The following is a 23302-nucleotide window of genomic DNA, read 5'->3' on the forward strand; positions in this document are numbered from 1 at the left end:
ATGGAGGACAAACACCACTGGACAGCAAAGATGTCGTTATTTCCAGTCGGTGACCACGAAATGGCCTCGACGTCGAGTGGATCTACGAGATCGAAGTTGATTGTAATGTTTTCCACAATGAAGGTGGGGGCTAAAGACAGAGTCTAGAAGCGAATTAAAATAAAACAAAGCCGGCGTGCAAGATAAACGTGAAACATACCTCAGCGTCTAAGAAGAACTGCTGATGTATAAACAGACGCAGACAGAGAACCTATAAGGTAATTACGTAAAGAGGCGGTGACGACAAAGAGAAATCTGAGTGACGATGTTGTTCATCCAACATTCTACGTCAACAGGTACCAGTTTTTGACACGGAATGCCTTCCAGACAAATTTAAAGGGGCTCTTCTCGCACACGCACTAAAAGAACGTGTCGACAATCGCGAAAATATAGCTTCGAAAGCGGGGTACACCCCTGAGCAGCTGTACAAGTAACGAGAGACCAGGGCCGCCGGTTGTGGACGGTCAAGACTTCGCAACATACCAATCATTAGCGTCCACAGCCACAGGTGAGTTTGAGCGACCTATTCGCCATCAGTGATGTATTGTCTTCAGATGAGCAGGTTCGGGTTCGTTTGTTAGAGATGATGGCTGGGCAGTGCATTAAGTACCCTGTCGGTCGAGGAAACATGAAACCGCCACACGCTCGTGCATCCGTTATGAAAGGAGACAGCCATGTGATCACACTCTCAACCAAGCTGAGATTAATCTCGAGTAAGATCAACTAGAAACAATATTTCGTTCTTCACGAGTATCCTGTTTTACACGATAAGCCACACCCATGCATACAATAGTTCCACTGTTTCACGCTCTGGAAAAGATGATATCGTTAATCAATATACACGCCTAGCAGAACTAGTTGTCAACACACCATTTACGCTCAACAAGCGCCCAAATCTGATTAGCACCATGCCACCTCGTCCAGAGCTGAACCGGCGTGCCTTCCGTCGCATTCCCCTTATCGGACAAATCTACACTGAATTTCTTGTCATGGAGTAATATCCTAGTGAGGGGTAACAAATCAATCCACCGTCAAACATACCACAAGAAAGGCGCACCTAACACCTTCAACGCCTTCCATATCAGAATCTTTGATATCCCACTTGACAGGAGACGGAACGGCAACGACTCTAGTACCATTACCAGCATCGTTCACATCGCCTTCGATCCCGAGATATTTATCGGCCCCGACGGACTTGATGAACCAGCCGTTATCAGCTTGTTGGAAGATCCACTGCGAATGGTACGCAGCTCGTTAGTGAAACTTTTCTGTGATGATTATTAGGAATTTAGCGTTACCGCTTGGTTGGGACCGTTGTGGTCGCGATAACCGATGACTACAGGTACAATAGCGTTAGAACTGCCTTGGATCGGCTGGAGACTTGAAGGGAATACTTACTAGAGTAGTTGTCCCCACCAGAGAGATCGATAACAGTACCCCCCTGACAATTCCTAAGGGTGTAAATGCTTTGGTTCTGAATGCAGGACATGGTAGTACGTGCTCAGAATATTCGCTACCAACAGCTTTGTATTTATACCTGGCAAAGCAATACGTCAACGATCGACTTGGGCGCTCCAAGCTCCGGGTGGTCAATCACGAATCATCTTAATCAATACTGAAAGGGGCTCGTTTAGTCCGATGAGTTGGATTTTATCAGCAAGACGCCGCTATCGATGGCACTATGACGAAAGATCAGTGATCAGACAGGGGTAGAATAGAATCTCCTTGCGCCTGGGTCCCAGCCGTATCAGGAAAGAAGCCAGCCCCCCGCGTGATGCTTGTACGCATGCTCGTCATACAAGGGACAACTATGTTCACGCCAAGTTGGAGAATCGAAATACAAGCAGTCAACGTTGATCATCAATAGAAATATCCAAGGCACGCGTAAGTATTGGTGAGACCCTATATATACAACAAATCGTAAAATCTTGTAGTCTTTTTTTGTACCAACTCACATACACACAAGCTTTTCACCCCCACCGATCATACAAGGGACTTGCAGAGCATGCCCTCAAGTCGGCAATACTCAGGCACGATAGCAGCGTACGTCATGAACGCATCTACGTCCGCCTCAGCGACCTTCGCCAACCCAATCTGTGCCTCGGCATCAGAAGTGGGCAAAGCAGTTACAGGAGTCAGAGTAGTTGTTTGTGGCACGACAGCTCCAACTCCGCCACCTGGACTCCCTGCGCCTGCATTGAGATCGGGGGTTGTGAACGCAGTCGAGGGTCCGATAGATCCACTGCTCGTCACAGTATCAAGTGTAGAACCTGTGAGCGTTCTCATGCGGCTAATGTCCCTGCCAAGATCCCTGTCTGCAAATCCACCTGCAAACACTGAAGAGGCGAGTATACCGTTCTCACGCTCCAGCTCCTCGTCTTCCTCTTCCTCGACAAATACAGTGGAGCCTAGTCCCGAGCGATGACCATAGGGGGTGCTAGTACCGCTGTTGGCTCCACTGCCTCCGCTCCCACCTAAAGGAGCATTTACATTGGTCCGCAGCGGGTTACCACCGCTCGCGACCCAGCGCTTTCCATGCAACCTCCTAATCTCCTCCTCAAATCCGCCGAGTCCTCGACCGGTACTTGATCCACCAATAGCAGAACTACGCTCCTTTCCCCATATCCACCGGGCGAAATAGGCACCCCCTAGTGATGCACGGCCAGGGAAGCCGTTGGCAGGTGCGTTGCGGTGGGGCACTACTTGTGCGGAATCAACCTGGGTGCTGGGCATGAACACGGGTGCGTTGAACACATCGCCTGCAAGATTTGCGACGGAGGGGAAGTTGGCAGCTGCGCCAGTGACGAGTATTCTTGCAGGGAGTGGGGAATAATCATATGGATCAAAGGAGAGTCCAAGGCTAGATGCGATGTTTGAACGGGGATTCTGCCCTTGTGGCGATGTAGGACCAGGTGTCTGGGCAACGTTCCCTCGAGACCGGTTGATATTCGAACCAAGAACACCGGTGGCGATCATCCTTGACCACCGAAAGCGGAATGAGAGGACCTGGCTCTCAAGAAGACATCGAGGGTTTGCGCGAAGGTCCCGGAACTCGTTGACTTTGATCCCCGTCTCAAAGCGATAGATGCCTTTGACGTGTGATAGTGGGTAGCTGTCGCCCTGTAGGAGCCAAAAACTGAAGAGCTTATCATCGAGACTGCGAATTATTTCAGAGAAATAAGATAAACGTTTCAAATTCATTTGCATGCACGTACCCTATGGATCCACCAGGTGGCACGATGGCAACTAGCCGATCAAATGCACTCCAGCTCTTCGTATACATGTCTCTTACAAGGGCACGCGGAACGTCAGCATTTCTGCAAGCAAAACATGAGAAGCTGTCCAAGGTGCGAGGCTATGTAATTGCATACCTGCTGCTTAACATAGCGATGTATCGTCGCTTTTCGCTGGCATCCTGAGCAGGATGGGGGAATAGGCTGTAAAGTCGAGTTGGTAGGTAATGTTGAGCAGGAGTGAGAAGGGTATCCATTGGTCCAAATGAAAGCACTGCATCCCCTGGAGATGGACAGAGAGATAGGTATGAGGAAAGGTAATCAGAGGTGAAGGGTGTGACAATCGTATCTGCAAATACATTAGTGGGCTGCACACATTGTGGTGAATGAGTCTCACCGGGTTCGAATCCGTATCGTTCACATAGGTATCGCGAGATATGGGCCGCCTTTCTCCCTCCAGCGACCTCTACGTCGCCCAACCACGTTCGGATCCTCCGACCTTCTTCCCGGTTCCCACCTACGATTTCCAAAACACCCTCGTCCCAGCGGCCCAGTCCAGGCGCACCTTGTGCGCTGGCGCCAGCACTGGCATGCACCCACATACCAGTCGCGCAGGCCTCTGACTCTCCCATATTTACCCACTCCCCTACGACCATACTTGCAAGGAATTGGCTGGCAAGCTGTATCTTCCCCGTTCGCGACCAGACATCAGATGTCCACGATTCGCGAACTCGGAGGAGTTGGGCAGCTAAGAGTGATGCGTTGGCGCATGTGCCGACGCGAGCGGCCATGAGGTCTGGGCCGCCAAGGAGGGCTTCGAGGGCGAGGGCATGGGTATGTGCAGGACGTATCCTGAGCGACTGGTGTATTCGGTAATGAGAAAGTGTTGGGAGGAAGTTGGGAGTGAAACGGGAGTCGGGGGTCCAGTGCTGGAAATGAAGGAATGGGTGTCGATTTCCACCACACGAGAGCATGCTGTATGTATCACATCAGGACGGAGTCTTCACAGCTTAATATGAGCGAGTCACCTGAGCACAACCACCGATTGATTTTATCCTCGTTACATCATGATTCCTAGTCAATTTTTCCAGTAAAAAGTCTGTTACCACCAACAATTTAAAATCCAGTTGTGTTCAGGGGGGGAGTAAACAATGTTCCCGCGCACGTGGTAAGTGATCGGACAAATACCCAAAAATCCAAATTGGTTAAGTCGAAGCAAAAAATTTGCTTCCGCCAGTTTACGCACCAAGAGCCTTGACCCACATATCTACTGGTGTGGTGTATGCATCTCCTGGAGTAGTGAAAATTCCTCCCTGAGTCCTATTAAAATATTAGCTCTGCAATAAAATGACTCTAGACGCGATGTGAAGAGAGCATGTGGCAATATTTGAGCGCGTCCAAGTCACTGACAGTGGGAGATGGAAGAATAGAATATATGCCAGAAGAACACGTACTGATATTCAGGCAATTCGGTGTCAAAATCAACGCATTCTACTCCCACAAGCTCCAAGCTCTCATCCACGATCGAAGCGCGCAGTTGATCGGTAGCAAGTTCAAGTCCGAGGAATAGCGCAGGGCCTGTCTTTGGACCTGGTGCCATCGTCGACCAGATCAATTGATGGTTCAATTAGGGATCGACGTCGTGATTGCGAATCTATAAAACAGAGAAGATGATGGTATCGGGTATAACAAGCAGATGATGATATATTTTTTGGAAAAAGATGCAAGCAAGTCCTGCGGCTCCTGTTAGCGACGGTGATCCTGTGGTCGTGAAGAAAAAAACAAGAGAAAGTAGAGAGAGACAATTATGAAACGATTCGTTGAATTCGATTCTCAGGCTCGCATTCGCATGTCCAAGTGTAGGAGTACATTGATCTAGACGGGCCGTTTCCCACGCCTTTATCTTACTTTGAAATTATCGTCATTTCAATGGCACTCTGAACCGCGCAATAAGGAGGACAGGGAACAAGGTCGCCTTCGCCTGTATCAATTCTGGCGTACGAGACTTCCTGGCCTACTTGGATGCCTTCCCCGCCAGATGTATACTGCGTAGCTCGTGTCGAGCTACGGAGCGCTCCTTCCTCCACCTAAGCTACGTAATCTACTCTCCTGGCTTACAAAACCTCCCAACGCCTAGTACGATTGACTCCTTGTCATTATCATCGCGAGCCATTGGATGAGCTGGACTGGGCCTGGCTTATGCATCAACAACTCTGATGAGACAACACGTCTTATTTATCCATATTTGCCTCGATGCCTACTTATACCAAACCACATATCAGATCATCGCTTCTTACTCCGCTCACATTATCTCTGTCTGATCCAGACCTCAGTGTTTCCGTCCCCTCACGCTGGCACTGGTTTTGCCTTGCATATCTGCCTATCTTTCGACAAGTAGCTCGGGAGATGGTTCTCGAGCTTTCGAGATGTCACCTACTTGAATATTCTATCAGCAGACACGGCGTTTACTGAGTAGAGTATTCAGGTAGATTGGCTGGGGGAGATAATGAGAAGCTCGTTCGAACATCTAGTCACCGATTCCTACCTCGCATGAATGCTTGCATGGGTGAACTCCGGATGATTTGGTACAAGAGACGCGGGAGCAAAAAAAGAGGACCATCAGAAAACGCAAGCGCCTCGAGTCAAGGAAACAGGCAATGTAAGCATCATGACCAATCTAGCAAAGCGTTCAGGAGGTGGCGGACTGACTACTGCATAGGGAGGGGCGACTTTTGTCTTCTGAACCAACACGTCTGTGGAGCGGGAAGAGGACCATTAGTATGTGTAGATGCTGACCAGATCTTATCGACTAGAGCATGGTAGGACGGATGACGGATTCCGCAAAGAACCTTAACCGGTCATGGTGATGTGTGAGAAGTGCGGTATCTCGAGTCAGATGTATGGTTTCTTTTGGCGTGATACTCCTTCGACGTTCTTCGTGCTTATAAATAAATTCATCTCGACGCGTCAGTCACGTGTTTCCAAATCGATCTGTGTTCATGATCGGTGCCGAGTTCACCTCCTGCGCAAGTCGCCTTGGTAAACCTTTCCGCGCTCTTGAAATTCTACAATTAGGATGTTATAGTGTACACATGCGACGGGGTTGCAAGCGACAAGATTCATCAATGTAATGCAGGGGAAGGAAAACGAAGGCACAACAAAACTATTCACATCCAACCTGGCTCATCCATGCTCTACAGCGCTCCAAATCGTGCTGGTAGAAATATTAGGTGGCTCCCCATTAGGCAGAATATCATGAACAGTACTCACGTCACGTATTCGAAGAACATCCGTGACATCCAGAACGACATCCTTCACCGCATCCATCGCCTTGGATACATACACCTGCCAGGAAACTTGCTTGGTTGTGTTTTCTGGGGTGCAAGTTGACGGCGCAGGGCAACGACACCCAGAGTTCCGTTGGAAACGCCATGTTTTCATATCTGCTTCAGTTTTGTAATGGTGAGCGACGGCGATGATGAGACCATCAAGCAGGGCAGAGGCCGTTAGCAGCGAAACAGGAAACTGTAGGAAGTCAGGTTCTGGGGCGTGGTCAGACAATGCTAATGCTGATGAAGTGTGACCAAGAGAGGGTGGGTACCTATCAAGGCACCGAACAGCCTGTCCCATATTTCAACCTGAACTGAAATCCAACCATCTTTCACAGGCTCTGTAGCCTTCCGCAGCGTAGGCAAAGCGAGCCAGAGTTCATCCATAAGACCTTGTGGCGTGATGCTACCGAGACTGAAATCGCAAGCGGAAAGTATATCACGTTGTGAAACCTGATTGGTGACCACAGTATGAGAAAAAAGAGATCTGTATTGACGCATGATGAGTCGATGGAATGATACCTCGAGGTCCTGATACGATACGGAATGCCGTGCTAGATCCAAGAATTCGTACGCATATACAGGACTAAGTGGGCCCAGGAAGTCGCGATGAAACTGCCAAATATAAATAAGGGTCTATGAATGTTTGATCTACAAATGATCCTACCTTGACGCATAGCGCTAATGATCCAAGAGCGGTATCCCATATAACCGCCTCCTCACCGTCCTGCCAATTATCTGACTCGGACTCGTACCCACTTACTTGTTCTCCTTTCACTACGACTGTATCATCAGATGCAGCGTCTGATTCGTCGTCTGAGTCTTCGCCAGTAGATTCGTCATCACTGTCTTCCGAGCTTGATACCTTGCTATTCATTGAAGAGTCTGTGCACCCTGTTGGAGATTGGTCGGGCGACGCGATCGTTGACACGTTGATACTTAGTTTCTTTTCTGCAACACGGAAGAAATATCTGTGAAAGAGATGAATCGCGTGAAACCTTGTGTTTCGACAGGTGTCTAGTTGATCAAAAAGATCATCGATTTCAACGCTGTCTTTTCTCATTGGAGGGATGTTCGGGAGGACCTGTGAGTTTGTCAGCAAGCCCGATCACAAAGGGTAAGTCGACTCTTGCATCCAACATCCAACCAACGACTTCTTTGCGGAAGCAATAATCGAGTCCGAGCGCCCTTGACCATCGTTCGCGACTTTGAGACTTTTCTGTGCACAGAGATGGACCCGAGTTTCGACTCGCCACGGATTCAGATTCAGAGGCGGAAAGCGAGCTCTCGTCGGTCCAGTACTCGTCGTCGGATACGGAGCTCTCACTCTCACTTCGGGTGGAGCAATCATCAGGAATTTGAGGAAGGTCCAGGCCATCGCTTGTACGCTCTTCTCTTTCTTTCGCGAGAAGAATTTTGATCCGATCGCCCGCCCAATCTTCCTCACACTTGATGATCAAAGGGCTAGGAGACCTGGGAGGCGCAATGATGGGGACAGGTGGTATCTTCGTCGATTGTTTAGAAGGCGCGCGGACGGCGGGAGTACGTAAAAGAGGGTTTCTCTTTGCACGAAGATAGTCAACTGTGTCAGGAAGAGGTGTGGCTGGCACAGTAGGGGGGCATTTAGGTGAATCGAGCTGAGCCGTTTCGTACAGGATGGTTGGAAGAAGCGATCCAGTTGGAGGGTCCGACCCGTCCAAAAGCTGTTTTATTGTGCGTCGTCAACTTCCGCGCGAAGGAATATACACGGCATTTTGACAAGAGATCGTTTCAACGAACCTTGGCTACGTCCTCGACATCCCTATCAGTGGAAGTTTGTGAAACAAGAGACTGGCTCTGCGTAGACTGGCTGGTTCCTTTGCCAAAAAATGAGTCCGTGTCTCGGGTAGATCAGGACGATCACTGGCTAGACGATCGATCCTAGCTTTCTTTGTTGGAGGTTCCTGCTCCACACATTCTCCTAGGTCTTCAAGTGGAAGAGTTCCGCGGTTGTCAAAACGTCCTTCGCTCGAGTCGCCAACGGGCGATTGGGGTCTCAATAGCGACTTTGCTGTGCTCAAGGTCTTGTTGGTTCTTAGTCGACTTGATGGATGTGCCATGGTATTATAAGAATTTGAACGTCGCTCAGAACACATTCTGCCGTGGTGCACAAGGCCAGTCAATAAGGAAACTGAGGACTGGATCGTGTACCTCTTCTCCAACTGGAGTCTAGCGGAAGGAGCTTGAGAGGTGAATTTGACAAACGGTGTGTTTTCTTGAGTGTTGCTGAGCAGTCGACGTTTCGTTTTTAGGCAGTCCGAAATCTTCGCAGATTCCGCTTCACCATGGGCGGTGGAATCCGGGGAGTATGTGCAAGAGACAGGAAGGGAATTAGAGGTTGTCTCCTCATTTTCGTCTTCATATGAAAGAGGTTCTTGATAGGCAATCGGAGAGGAAGAGGGTGGTGGTGGGCTTCCAGATATATCGTCCAACTCGCATTCGTGGCCAGGAGTGACTGGAGAAATTGGACTAAAACAGAAGACAGGTATCCAGTGTGGATATATGCGCGTAAATTGGAGAGTTCGATGAGGCTTCCTTGGTCAACTGATGAGATTCCGATGCATGGCTCCGATATATCGTGGTGGCCTTCGATACTAGCCGATGGAGAGCTGGATGGCGTGCTAGTGTTACTTGAGTAGCTGAAAGACGCGGACATCGAGTTACGGATGTTTGACTTCTCCATCCCAACCTCCTAGCCGATTGCGGTTGAAAGATTAACAAGTACTAGCTCTTCACGAGAAAGACTTTGGAAGGTGGTTTAGGTGTGATGAACGACCAAAAATGAGTGTTTTCAAGTCTCTTACGTACTGCCTCCAAGAATGGTAGGCATGACTTTCGATTCCTCGACTCGAGGGGGGGGGGCATCTTGGTGTATATCATAAACGACTGTGTAACAAAAAAGAACGTGTAACAAAAAGAGCGTATAACATGATGACTGCATGCAGCTGTATGTTTTTTGACCGCAAGGAAGCTAAGCGCTAGGCCACCTCACTAGTACTGTGTAAATCCAGTAATAACATTGTTGTTAATGATAGATCCGGCTTTTCCACCACTCGCCTCCAAACCGGACCAATCCCAGTTACCTATCGTGATCTGTCAGAAATGGACTGAGGGAAGCTATAACTCGTATACCTATGCACGATCCACTTCCACAGTTCACTGCAACCCTGTAAGCACCGCTGTTGGCCGTCAAGGAGGTAGTGCCAGAGCTGAAGTTGATATCCTGAGACGGTCCCGTGAAAACCATTGTCGATATCAAGCTAAAATAACACATACAGAGATAGTGACCCCGTTACCCGGGGTGCCCATGTTGGAGGGATAGCTCTGTAGGTATATTATATGATTGACAACGGAAGAGCATAGGTAAAACACACGTACCTGGGTAACCAGAACGCCATAATAGGTACAGTTGGTTGCAGTATTGGCCTGCAAAAAATTCAGTCCACGATCATCATCATCATCATCATCAAAACCACTCACGATATATGTAACATTTTTTACTGCACTGTTTGTCGCAGATGTGTCGGTCTTGATACGGAACGAGTATGCGCTACTCATGTCAGTACAACCCTAATTCACCCTCGTGCTGTAGTCACCTGCTAACAACGTTGTTTCCGGAAATCTCGATATCGGAGACGATGACATTTGACGAGATGGAGCCCTAGACGACAGATATTTAAATAATTTGCACAAAATTGATGAAACGGCTCACGATGGAGACACCGTGACCGCCTTCACAGTAGTTGTCGGTAAAAGTGATGTTTGTTCCCCTGCCGATGGCCAAACAATCGTCCTGCAAAAAAAAATTACCTTGTAGGGAAAGGGAAGTCAAAGCCCAATCGTCAGACGGACCTGATTGAGGACGGTGCTGAATGACCGTAAGTGTCTGTAAGTCGACAGAGTAACACGAAAGTAGACGAACCAATTTTTAATGATTAAATTACTACCGCCAACGTCAAAAGCCGTCGGTGTTGTGTGCTTTTCAGCTGGCAAGTTCAGAAATTCCCAGATAGATGGATGCGCCACTCACCAGCAGAAGATTTGCCGCTTCGCGAGTTAGGATAGTTACCCTGCGCTGTTCTTGATGTCAAAATAAGACACCCCATGAATAACATGCAAGCACGTACAATCATCGACGGTGACGCCAGAGACAGTGAGAGGTCCTGGATTTCCGATCGAAAAGGCGTGGGCAGGAGAGTTTACAACATAAACGTCCTACATGAACAGATCAGCTATCTGTCTGGAACGGCTGGGGCGACTCGAGCGCATACGTTCAAGGTGCCCGAGATAGATATTCTAGCAGACGCAAGATTTAAAAAAGAACACAGTATAACAGTAGCTAATGAACTTACGCCATCATTGGGTGTGGCTTTGTCATGCCGCCACCCGTACCTCGACCATCCTGCAACAGTGTAAGATAAAGAAAACCCTCGCGAGTGAACCAGCGGACTTACCCAGTAGAAAGGCCCTCCGCCATCCCACCTCTGGTTGTTTCCATTAACTGGGAAAGTTAGGAATTGCCACAACTTTCAACAACCCACGTACAAGTGATATCATTTCCTCTGTTAAGACGGTCTGGGTCAGGTTTCCTGAGTCACTGAAGTAGCAGTGCCTGCACTCACCTGACTTGGAATAGGGGACCGGCCCAGCTTACGTTTCCGAACTGAATCTCGCCCACTAAAAAGCATCAGGCATACGCAAAGCGAAGTGTCGGATCACTCACAAACGTTGACAGTGGTACCATCCAGCAGCTGCAATTCGAACGTTTGTCCAGCAGGGACGGTGAACGCGTTGATATTCACTGTCGTGCATTTGATGGCACTACTAACGTCGTTCAAGGACGAGATTGTGCCAATGCAGCTACTGCTGCTGGTTGCGGTGACTGCAGCAATCCCGGCCACGAGAAAACCAAGAATCAACGAGGGGAACATGTTGATTAGTATGAGCAAGCAGCTAGTCTTAAATCTGCCAGAGAAATACGGCTAACGGTACTTGCGAGAACTGAGATGCCTAGAATAATTGATCTTACGCGAAAGCTCCATTACTGATCTGATTTATATAAGGCCTATCATCTAGGGTCGTTAGTCTCCAGTAGTAACTAGCTCAATAGAAAATGTGACAGACTAACGGTCAAAATTATGTTTCTGTACTTCGTCGTCGTAACTATATCGACCATCAATATATGTGCATTATGTCAGCTACTGCCAGTGGAGCTTACTTTTATCTTACTCTGAGCATTTGTGAACAAGTCGGGAAAATTGGAGTATGACAGGACGCCGGGACTGTAGGAAAATTCGGGAGCGAAGGTCCTGCCGGCCATCCCGCGGCAGAACTTGTCTGCAGAACCATCGGAGACAACTTGAACGAAGCAATCTAGTCGTGGTGACTGAAGCACCGGTTTGCTCTCGCAATATATATTACCAGCAATTTCAGGAAGAAAAGACCGGTACTCGGATAGAGGTGTGATACGCTGTTATGAGGGTCGAAGGGACGACGAGTGATAGTAGCCATGGTAGTTATACCGTGAGGAGCCCTCCAACCGGCGTCAAAAAAGGGCGGGATTTTGAGCACAAGACAGCGTAAGCCACCTCATGATGGTATCCAGTGTAATATTGTAGTTAGGGATACCAGACGTTCAATATTCCACCGCTTCTCTACCAAATAAGACCAATCCAAGGTACCTCATGATCGACGATGGTCTGTTAGGGGTAACAATGCGAACACTCAGTCGTGAGCGGAACGGCTGTATTGAAGTATCATACCTAACAACGCGAACACTAGGTATGCGTCAGTACGGTAAGTACAATACTCACCTCAGCCGTGAGCGGAACGAGTCACTGAGGGAGAATTAAAGATCCGAAAACGCCAAGTGCTTTGGTTCCAAACAACAACAAACACGATGCCGATGCTGGCGGCTCTCATACATCGATACTCCCACTCGAGCGAGGTAACAGGCTGAGGCTTTTCGTGAATTTTTGATGCTTTTCCTTAGGTAGCGCCTTCATCACGATGTCTGCGACCATTTCCCCCATGGGACAATAATCAATGACAGTCCATTTTCGCTCATTTATAACTTCTTGCACATGATGATACAGTTGCGGACAAGCAAAGTCCACGAATTCTGTAGGGCCTGCAGGTGATTTTTTTAGGCCAAACCAAGGCTGGATCCAAATACAGGCAGTGGGGATACCCCTAAACACACATTTCCAGAAAATTTTCCACAAGGTTTTTGGTGCACCAAATTTTTGAGCAGTTTGATTGATGTTGTGTACCCCTTTTGGGGGCTCCAAGAGCAGTCCAAGGTACCCTCTGCCAGAATTTGGTCAGAATTATTTGTGTACAGCTTTATTTCACCTCTTTGTAGTTGAAAGTAAGTTATAAAAAGGAATAATTATATCATTTTGGGACATACCAGCAACATACTAGAGGCAATTACATCCATATTTACCAATTTTTAGCACTGAAATGACCCAAGATTATGATGATATTTTAATGGAATCACATACAGGACATCAAAAGGAAGCGATTGGCATATTTTTCATGAATTTAGGAATTCTTTTAGGGGTGTGCCAAATTTTTGGCCTCTGAAACCCTTATATGGTGGTTTTATAAAAATCTGCTTGTACAAATTAGTTACTTTGGTTCCCTATGAATGGATTCCACACTAAAAATGGGTTCCTGGTCATTTGTGGCAGCAGGAAAAATCAATCTTTAGCAATGTCCAGATTGGTGGAGTTTGCTTGTCCACAACTGTACTTTGGGCTAATGTGTCTTGTTTGTGATTGATAGCCCAGGATCTTTGTGAGTGATATGGATCCCTGGTTGTCAGCTAGGAGCAGTGTGGGCTCCTATTGTGTGTAACCCAGTTCATCCATGGGGTCACACAGCCATGTGATCTGCTGCACTGCATTCGAGAGTCCAATATATTTGGCTTTGGTGGATGATAAGGTGACTAGCCCTTGTAGCTTGCTACTCCAGGATATGGCTGCTCCTCCCATGAGGAATGTATAACCCAAATTGGCCCGCAATGTATCTGTGTCACTGCTCCAGTTTGAGTTGGAATACCTGTAGAATATGAGCACATTTTCATGACACTTGATAGGTGAGAAGGTGAGTGCCAAGTCCTTTGTTCCTTGAAGGTAATGCAGATGCATTTAGCAGCCACCCAGTGTGTCTTGCCCAGGTTCATGCTCCCACTGTATAGCAGATGCCTGGGTGTGTGGCCACCATTGCATACATCAATGACCCAATGATGTTTTTGTATGGCTTCCCTTGTATCTCAAGCCACTCATCAGATTTTGGCTCAGGGCACTGTGCTTTTGAAAGTGCCAGGTCAGGATCCATAGGTGTCATGACTGGCTTGCAATCTTGTAGCCTGTACTTCTGGAGCATTCTCAAAATGTATTGCCATTGCAACAGACTGATATTTTTCTTGGCCTGGTCTCACATGATCTCAATGCCCAGCAGATGCTTGGCTTCACTGAGGTCATGCATTTTGAGTGGCTGTAGGAGCTTTCTCTTCATCTTCTTGGTGAACTTCAAACCCTTTGCTGCCACAAGCAGGTCATCAACATAGATGACAAGGAAACAGACATGCTCTTTCTTGTCATGATACAGGTATAGGCAGTGTTCAGCACTGATTCTGATGAATCTGATTTTGATAAGTGCCTTGTGCAGGGTGACATTCCAGACATATCCAGACTGAGGCAGCCTGTACAGTGCTCAATTGAGTGCCTATACATAACCTTCAGGGCAATCTACACTGTCAGGTGGCATGATGTAGATTTCTTCCTTGAGTTTGCCATTAAGTGTTAGTGCATGTTATGTGCATGTGATGACTGCAACACTACAGAATGCCAACAGACATTATATATAGTGGTTCATGTTCATTTTCTCCTTTTCCCCTTAGTCTGTTACACATACAACTGAGGGTACATTTTCTCTGTTTCTTGTTTTGTTATGTTCTGACACTAATAATCTACCTACAATAGATCTAACTGTGTCTAGGTACATAACAATCTTAGTTTGTTACACATACAACTGGGGATCTAACTGTGTCTAGATTTTATAGGCTATGAGCCCTGCACCCTTGTAAACAAGAGCGCAGAAACCTTCTAGACATTGTTAAGTTCAACTTATTGACATAACACACTTGCCACATACAGCATGCCACATTATCATGCTATTTACAGCCAACATTATCAAACATTGTTCCTACTTCCTCTTCAGGTGAGAAGCATTGATAAATGCACGTACCTGTACATATATATCAAGAACCCATCACATTTAGACTTTCTTACTTGCCTCCTTTGTACCATCACTTTGTGGTATGCCAATGCACATGCACTCAAAGTCTCACATTAGAAAGTTCAACTTAACCAAGAAACTGATCTCTCCTGTTGCATCAAGTTCTATGTCAATGCCAATGAGTGCTATCACAAAACCTCTCACTATTAAAGTGCCTCCTATCCAGACCATGGGCACTGTGCCACCTACAATGACATCAGCATCACCCTCCATCACTGCTATTACCTTAAGCCAAATGGATCTTGAGAAAATTGAGGTTCTTGAGTACAGTAAGAATAACTGAGGAACTTGGTCTGATAAAATGCAGAACTACCTGTTACTCAAACACAGTGGTGGATACATTCTTGGAATCATCCAATGCCCAGATAGTCTTGTTAATCCCACTGGAGTTAGTATTTGGGACCTTAATAATCTCTGCATTATCGCAGCTCTCCATATCTGTTCTAGCACTGAGGAGCAAGATTTCCTGTGTACTTTCACTAATACTCATCTCACATGGACTGAGCTAAAGTTGCATCACAAGAAAGTTGGTCCCATTGCACAGATCATCCTAATTCAACAGAAACTCGCTGTGAAATACAAGTGGACAGAACATCTTTCTACTACCAGTACCCATCCCACTGAGCTTGCCCAATGCATATATGCCATTGGCCTGCCAAAGGAAGAGGATTTCTTAACTATACTCATGCTTAATGCTATGAGTAAGGACTTGCCACATGTTTGCAACCATATTGCTAACTCCCTGGCCACCAGTACATCATCAGCACCTTATGGACCTTCCAACATCCAGGCCTGTCTTGGTATTGAGCAACAACTTCTCAACAGTGAGAAGCCCACTGATGTTGCAATAGTGACAACCAAGAGGAAGCCAGGGTGTTCCACCCATGCTTGCACAGAGTGTGGACAGTCATCCCACACTGTCTGTAGTTTGAACTGTGGGAAGTGGTGGTATGTAGTGAAAGACTGTTTCAGGAAAGGAGGAGGTATGGAAGGCAAGAGAGATGAGGTCACTGCCCAAAAATGCACTGCACAGAAGCCCAAGCCAGCTACAACTATGTCCACTGCAAAGCCAGCCACTACTAGAAAGTCTGGTAGCATTTGCTATGATCAGAATAGGCATGCTTACCTTCTTGACAGTGAGAGTTTTGAGGCCATCTACATCATAGGTCCTGCACCTTCCTCATCTGATCTTCCTGCCTCCACTAAGGAATTTGCTGGTTTGGCCTGTGACAGTATGCCCTCTGCTTTCATCAGCAAGCTCCTCAATTCAGACTGTGATGAGTACAATGCCCTCTTTGTTGCCATTGGTTTTTTTGATACTAGTGTTGACTGGTGTTCCCACACCCAGCCTGTGGATTTTGCTGGGCTGACTTACAAGGCTCCAAACCAGCATACACATACCATTATGGACCCATCAGTTCTCCCCTTCTTTCTTGACAGCAGAGCATCTGTCCATATTAGCAACTCTGAATCTAACTTCTATTCCCTCTGCCCAGTCCCTTCCCATTCTGTTAGTGGTGTTGGGGGCTCATCAGTTCAGGCTGTCACTATTAGGACCATTCATTGCATCATTGCAAAAGGCATCCACCTCATGCTGGACAATGTCTTGTTCATTCCTAGTACCACTGTGCATCTCCTGTCAGTGCCTGCTCTCTGTTCTGCACACTGCTATGTGGTATCCTTCAATGACACCTCCTGTTGGGTCCAGGCCTGCAGCAGGACTTGCATGCTCACTGGGTCACTTACCTCACACCATCTCTATGCATTCTCTGGTGGTCAGCTATCTGCTGATCATGCCTACCTGGCACACCATCAACCCAACCTTGAATCCTGGCACTATCATCTTGGTTATGCAACTACTGTGCTGTTTATGGTCTGGCACAATCTGGTAATGCTACTGGTATGCCTATTGACCTTTCATCTCTTCCCTCCATTTATAACAATTGGATCCTTGGCAAATAGACCAGGACTCATGTCCTGAAGGTCAGGGAAGGAGAGAGGGCAACACATAAGTTGGGCATAGTACATGTTGACTTAATAGAGTATCTGGATACTGTTTCTGCAGCTGGTAATAGATATATCATGGACATTGTTGATGACTTCTCATCTTATTCTTGGGCAATCCCTCTAGCATTGAAGGCTGATATTTTTCCAGCTCTGCAGGCCTGGAAACGTGCTTGCAAGCTTAAGACCAACTCTAAGGTTGGTATCTACCATTTACAGTGGCTCAAAAAAGTCTCTCTGTCATATCCCACAATCCAGACCCACATTCCATCACATTCCCACACCTTACAAGCCTATGTGTCATATCCCGTATGCCAGACATAGATCCCATCATATTCCCACGCTTTCCGGACCTATTTCCGGACCCCATATCAGACTCATTCCTGGATCCCCTATCTTGTCCACCCTATGCACATTCCGTCCAGCAAGACATCTGGACTTTACCTCCTCTTGGATTCCAGACTACATCCACCACCTCACATATCTCAGTCCTGTTTCCGCCCTGCCTTCCAGATCCCCAGATCTCCGGACCTCCGGATATTAACTGTGCTATCTCCAGACCTATTCCCACCTTCCATCTGAGATCCTGCACCTATCCCCATTTAGGCATCTCCACCTTTCTGGTTCTCAGTTATCTCTGTTTCCATCTTGCTGATTGATCCTTGTACTAGTTTCATCTCCGAGTTCATTTACTTATGTTCTGTCTTACTTACCAATGTGTTTCTGCATGCTTGTACATAGCCTTACTCCGTTGCTTACTGATCCTCTTGGATATCCTCTAGTATATAACCCCTGTACAACTACAGTAGAGTCCTCAGTCTGAATATCATCTTAGATCCTGTTCCACTTGCCAATCATCTTCTGGACTTCAGTCCGTCTGAGTCTTGTCCTTTTCCATAAAGGCCTAGGGAAGGATTCCCTAGGCTGGAATTCTGGACCTTTGGATTTGTCCCCTATGTCTCTGTCCCAAGTCTAGGGATTGCTTCCCTAGGCTGGAGTCTTGCCTTTCTGGCACTTATCCTCTTTCCGGACTTAGGTCCACTTCCCATCCCTCCGACTCTACCTTAGGGTAGTCTACCTCTGCTTGCTTCTGCATCAGACTTTGTCCGATGTAGCCCCTATTCCTTCTGGACCTCTGGACCTCCTGTCCCTCATACCTCTGGGTATCCTGTCCTTTGGACGTTCCGCCCTCTGTACCTTCGGATGTTCCGTCCTCCATACCTCTGGACCTTCAGACATCCTGTCCTCCAGACCTCCTGTCCTCTGTACTCTGGACCTCCGGACCTCCTATCCTTCCATCCTGTTTTCCTGTAGAAGTATTACCTTGCAGTGGGAACTCTCCTGAACATTTCCTGCATCCCTCCGGAACTCTCCCACGCTCCTCCGGACGTTTCCCGCGCTCCTCCGGAAGTCCTCCCACACTCTCCACCAGAGTAGCCAGCCTCCGGAAGTCCTCCAGACTTCATCAGACCATCATTGGACTTCCTCTGAAATGAAGGGCACATACTCGGGTAAGGGGCACAGCATACGAGCTGAGGCCAAGCCCCTCTGAGTCAGTCTCTCTCTCCTTTGAGCATGGTTCTTAACACTACGTCCAGACCATGCTTCATACCCAGTAAGAACTGGTTATGACGGGAGAGGACTGTAAGTGTCGGGAGGTGTTGATGAAATGAAAATACCAGATGTGCACATTCTGCTTACAAAGTGGGACAACCAGCACATTTTCGAAGTGCTGCTGTAAGATCTCTTGTGCTCTCATATGTTTTTTTCCGCATATGCACATCAGAATCACCTTAGAGCATATAGTTAAACTGCTTGGGTGCTGTATCATAATATGCTAGGATAGTTTCAAATATGATTTCATAGGGTATTGCACACTTCACACTAGGGTCTCGGAATATGCTCAGATAACATAAAATACGATCATATTGTTAGGTATTACACTGGGAGCGCCCATACAGATTGAAACTGCAGGTAATTGAAACATAAAACAGATGCAAAAACACATCAAAAGCAGGTGCGGGAACGTCGCAAGCAAGTGTGGGAACATCGCAAGCAGGTGCGGGAATGTCAAATGCAGGTGCGGGAATGTCAAAAGCAGGTATGAGATCGAAAGCAGGTGCAGGAATGTCGAAAGCAGGTGCAGGCACATCAAAAGCAGGTGCAGGAACGTCAAAAGCAGGTGCGGGAACGTTGAAAGGAGGTGCAGGAACATTGAGTGTCTACTAGTGCATTGCTCCATTGCAAACATTCTTCACCCAAGTGTTGCTGGCAACCTATGCACATCAGAACAGGAACTAACTTTTGGAGATGTTACTCACTAGTGCAGATGCCTCGTCATCATAATTCTGATATAAGACAGTGAGTGCACAATATGCACAATGGTGATGCAATGACTTCGTACCTTGCACTGTTCTGCAGTGAGATCCACATAATACAAACAAAACTCTTCTGTTGTCCCGTCGGTTTTGATTTGCTTGAGCCAGCAAAGAGCACACAGATTGCTTCAAAATTTGTAAGTACTAGTTAGATTGGTGTGAGAAGGACCGTCTGATAGTACATGCCGTCCGTTTCTAGTTGGGCTTGGACGCATCTTCTTGCTAGTTTTACTGGTGCCCTTGCCGCTTGCGAAGTAGGCTGCATATATGCGCACTGAAAATACATTTATGAGCACCAAAACAAAGTATATCGGAGTACTTACTTGTTGTGGGAACCATTGAAGGTGTGGTGTCATTGAATTGGTGAAGGGGTCCTCTGGTAATGGCATGGGAAGATCGGGAGATAGGGGGCCCAGGGAAGGCGTGTATCCTCCGGCTCCCCAGTATGGATTCTGCAAATTATGAGGGTGTGCAGCATGAAGTAAAGACCCACTGCCAAACTGAGAGCCTGGACTTTCACTAGTTGGAAACATGGTTGGTGGTATCAGAGAATGTTGTATTAAGAATTGTCAAGACACTCGATATCAGTTAGTAAACTCTGCCGGAGTTTGCCGCAGACTCACCTTTGAAGGCAAATTTTCGTAAGTCTGTCCTGCCAACTTAACGACAGTCTATTCGGCTAGCGATATGTCCTCATCTCATCAACTTCAAGTTGTCAATAAGACTGATGGTGTCAGTGCTTCATTTATTGACCAGATGGCCAATGTCACATTGCATGACAATGTGCTTGTCATGGAGGTACAAAATCTGCTCAATTGGCGATGTTTCGTGGTTTCTGGTCGAATGAGGGGGGCAAATACAGACCTGTGTGTTTGACTAATTCTCCATGCGTACTCCAAGTTTCTGTGTCTTGAAGGACTGCCCAATCCCACATAGCTATATCATCCATGGTGCCACAGTCCATTGTTCCATGCCAGAGATTGAGACACAGATCACTCAGGTTTGCAGCAAGGTGCATGATGTCTGTGGTCATGCAGTGAGGGATGCTGAGACAGTGAGATGGGCTAAGGCCCATAATAAGGGGAGGCTTCATGATACCTGTTTTGATTTTTCGGAGGTCCAACTGCCATTGATTTGGAGACACTACAAGCTGAAATAGATTTTTGGCATAATCTGCTGATCCTCCTGGAGGGAGTTTGCAGACGTCAATGTCAGGATGATCACTACCCTCGACACACTGATCCTGTGGTTTGAGAAGCATGGGGTAATAGTGCATCACACAAGTTTTGCATCTGCCTCTGACTCCACAATAGATGTGGCAGCTGTTTTTCCTGCTGTGTCCAACCATCCCATCCCAATAAACAAGTCTGGGGCCATCAGCAGTTGTGTAAAGTAGGTGGAGATCCGAGGTGAAGTGGGCATCGTGAGATGCATCCCACATGGCAAGTCCTTCATTTTGAAGTGCTGCAAGATGGTGGATACCGACAGCAAGGAAGGAGTCTACATTCTTGGGCTTGTTAGGGCCTGGTATGAACCCGCCTGGTCAAACATGCAGTTTCCAATAGCGTTTGTCAGGTGCGAGGTTCAGGATGACCCACACGTACATCCAGCAATCAGACTGTTTGCTTTCATAAAGCTGCGCCCTGTCGAGTGATACCATCAGAACTATGTCATTTGCCTTGATGTCGCCATCAAGAACAGCGCCAAGGTAATCGTACCCCATGGCAATATCATCAATGATGGGAATCTCCATGGTTCTCTCTATCTGTGCCAAAATCTCCTGCATGCATTTGTGAAGATAGCGCATATTATGTGCGTTCTCGGAGTCGCGATATAGTGACTGGAGCTGTGGGCCTAGAGGTATAGTGATGAACTTCTGAGCAGCAACTTTATTGTGCCCATTGCTTGCTTGAAGCTTGGCCTGGTCCCAGCGTGACATGGTGCACAAAGGACATTGGTCCAAGTCTGCGTATGGGCCGGTGAATGCTAGGCAAGATTTGGGGCACATATCGTGCTCGATGGATTCAACACCAGTGTATTGAGTAATGAGTTTCTTGACATTGTAGAAGCTGAGCAGGTTGTCAACACCATCTGCACCACCAAAATTCCGGGCAGTAGCTCTGCGAATGCAATTGTATGCATCTTGTGAAGCATGCTCAAGTGCGAGGTACATTGAGATACTTTGATGAACTCCTGGGCTGTTGATAACAATAGGTCCGTGGGGGGGATTACGGAGCCACTCGAGAGCATCATCGCTCAATTTTGCAATTGGATCATCAAGTGAAGCATTCCTCACAGCAAGAACAAACTCCATCATCTGTTACGAACTAGGATAGGCACCAACAACAACTACTCGATAAGAGTAATGGTCGAAGTTGAATCAAGACCTTACAAATGTAAGGGTCATAAGACAAGTCAGAGAGAGTGTCTCTGGCTTGAATATCGGTATCACAACAACTTAAGATTGGGGGTCTTAAGCGAAGGAAGCTCTGGGTAAAACCTAGTAAGATTAAAGTAAAGATCTACTAAGTACATGACTGGGTTTATATAGACATAAGTACTTTAGGGCCAGTACGTATACGTCAGCGACGAGTCATAGATAAGACCAAGTCAGAGATAAGGGTGAGTCATAGATAAGAAAAGAGTGAGTCACCTAGCGATGGCAGCTGTTACAATCGTGGTTACCCCCTATCTCTTTTTCCTCATATACTTGTGTATTACGTCATGACTGCACCCGGCTGTGCCATCATTAGACTAACATCCTTCTATATCTGTATTACAGTACGACTGCCATGTGCCGTCGCTAGCTGACTCACTTCCTTATCTCTGACTCACCTATGATGTCACCAGATGACTCACCAGATGACTCGCTCCCTTATCTCTGACTCGTCCTGATGACGAATACGTACCTGCCCTAAAGCAGGCTAAACCTATATAAACTCGGTTATGTACTTAGATAGACTTCACTTTAATCTACTAGGTCTTACCTGACTATCCTTCGCTTAGGACCCCCAATCCTAAGCCGTCTGATAACTGATATTCAAGTCGGAGACACTCTCTTCAATTTGTCTTAAGAACCTTACATTTGTAAGGATACGATCCAGCTTCAGGCGTCACTCTTATCGAGTACCTGTTGTCGCGCCCATCCTAGTTCGCCGTAACAGCAGCAGCGATCGTGGTGTAATACAGATATGGCAGAAGGAAGTCTAATGATGGCGCCATAAGGCACGGTCATGATGTAATACACAAGGAAGGAATAGGGAAAATGAATAGGGGCAAACATTACTGTAACATTACCCCATGTTTAGGAACGAAGTCACTGACTTCAGTTATCCTGATTGGCCCAGTAGATGGGGTCGGCGTCGTAGTTTGAGTGAAGCAAATCATCTTGCTCTTCAGTGATAGAGAATGATCTATCGCTTAACTCAGCAGCGTGGTAGATAGCGTCCTGCTCGATCTCCCAATGAGAGAGGGCTTTGTAGAAACCAGGGTCAGTCCACACCAGTGGGATGACCACTTCACCTCTTAAGTCTTTACAAAAGACTGATAGGTGTCCAGGTGCATACTCCTTGCAAACCCGACAGTAATATGCAGGGCAATTCTTATGGCGATGTCCAGCAGTGCAGCAGTTGCAACATACAACATTATTGACTGGTGCTGTTTTTACGACAGTGATGGTGGTGGATTGGTCAGGGGGAGAGGGGGATCTCAACTGTTTGAGTGTTTTATGAGGGGAAGCTGATGCAGCTCATTTGGTGGCGATGCGGGAAGATCTTCTTTTGAGCAGGTATCTTCGTGTAGTGGGCGCGATGGGGGTAGGATACAGAGAAGCTGGTACATCAAGTACAGCAATAGGAGGGATATTATTATCCTGATGCTCAGCAGTAGCTGCTGCAGGGACCGGCAGTGGGACGGGAGTGGCAACATGCGGGGAAGGGGAGCATGCGACTGGGTCAAGGGCGATACGTTCTGT

The 23302-nt window shown here is 47.2% G+C and overlaps 6 protein-coding genes across 6 annotated transcripts; all 6 read right to left on the reverse strand.

Moving 5' to 3' along the window:
• Positions 1–720: 720 nt before the first annotated feature.
• Positions 721–1544, reverse strand: BJ212DRAFT_1455155 (ricin B-like lectin). The gene is made up of 5 exons (XM_041338862.1): positions 1438–1544; positions 1338–1375; positions 1097–1272; positions 910–1041; positions 721–849 (listed from the first exon to the last, which is right to left on the reverse strand). Coding segments are annotated over exons 1-5 (438 nt in total). The 5' UTR covers positions 1529–1544; the 3' UTR covers positions 721–848.
• A 298-nt stretch (positions 1545–1842) lies between these two features.
• Positions 1843–5152, reverse strand: BJ212DRAFT_1323017 (uncharacterized protein). The gene is made up of 8 exons (XM_041334485.1): positions 4727–5152; positions 4519–4592; positions 4301–4371; positions 4183–4247; positions 3649–4124; positions 3411–3621; positions 3255–3377; positions 1843–3196 (listed from the first exon to the last, which is right to left on the reverse strand). Exons 1-8 carry the CDS (start codon positions 4870–4872, stop codon positions 2023–2025), a joined length of 2340 nt encoding a protein of 779 aa, XP_041198594.1. The 5' UTR covers positions 4873–5152; the 3' UTR covers positions 1843–2022.
• A 1303-nt stretch (positions 5153–6455) lies between these two features.
• BJ212DRAFT_1261559 (uncharacterized protein) lies at positions 6456–7478 on the reverse strand (the record flags this gene model as incomplete). Its single annotated transcript, XM_041330183.1, has 4 exons — positions 6456–6814; positions 6874–7054; positions 7124–7216; positions 7269–7478. The coding sequence occupies 4 exons, from the start codon at positions 7476–7478 to the stop codon at positions 6456–6458; spliced, it is 843 nt and encodes a 280-aa protein (XP_041198595.1).
• Positions 7479–9426: 1948 nt separating this feature from the next.
• On the reverse strand, positions 9427–11710 carry BJ212DRAFT_551859 (glycoside hydrolase family 28 protein). The gene is made up of 17 exons (XM_041343484.1): positions 11364–11710; positions 11263–11317; positions 11186–11202; positions 11095–11141; positions 10993–11042; positions 10912–10936; positions 10768–10855; positions 10671–10715; positions 10563–10626; positions 10493–10508; positions 10353–10433; positions 10237–10301; positions 10121–10190; positions 10019–10066; positions 9917–9964; positions 9773–9863; positions 9427–9723 (listed from the first exon to the last, which is right to left on the reverse strand). The coding sequence occupies exons 1-17, from the start codon at positions 11569–11571 to the stop codon at positions 9632–9634; spliced, it is 1110 nt and encodes a 369-aa protein (XP_041198596.1). The 5' UTR covers positions 11572–11710; the 3' UTR covers positions 9427–9631.
• A 7113-nt stretch (positions 11711–18823) lies between these two features.
• Positions 18824–19166, reverse strand: BJ212DRAFT_1323034 (uncharacterized protein; the record flags this gene model as incomplete). Its single annotated transcript, XM_041334486.1, has 1 exon — positions 18824–19166. The coding sequence occupies one exon, from the start codon at positions 19164–19166 to the stop codon at positions 18855–18857; it is 312 nt and encodes a 103-aa protein (XP_041198597.1). The 3' UTR covers positions 18824–18854.
• A 974-nt stretch (positions 19167–20140) lies between these two features.
• BJ212DRAFT_1476169 (uncharacterized protein) lies at positions 20141–21643 on the reverse strand (the record flags this gene model as incomplete). The annotated part of the gene is made up of 3 exons (XM_041339333.1): positions 20141–20572; positions 20675–20836; positions 20879–21643. 3 exons carry the CDS (start codon positions 21641–21643, stop codon positions 20141–20143), a joined length of 1359 nt encoding a protein of 452 aa, XP_041198598.1.
• Positions 21644–23302: the final 1659 nt, after the last annotated feature.

The sequence above is a fragment of the Suillus subaureus genome (genome assembly GCF_016647635.1).
Source record: "Suillus subaureus strain MN1 chromosome Unknown BJ212scaffold_3, whole genome shotgun sequence".
NCBI lineage: Eukaryota > Fungi > Basidiomycota > Agaricomycetes > Boletales > Suillaceae > Suillus > Suillus subaureus.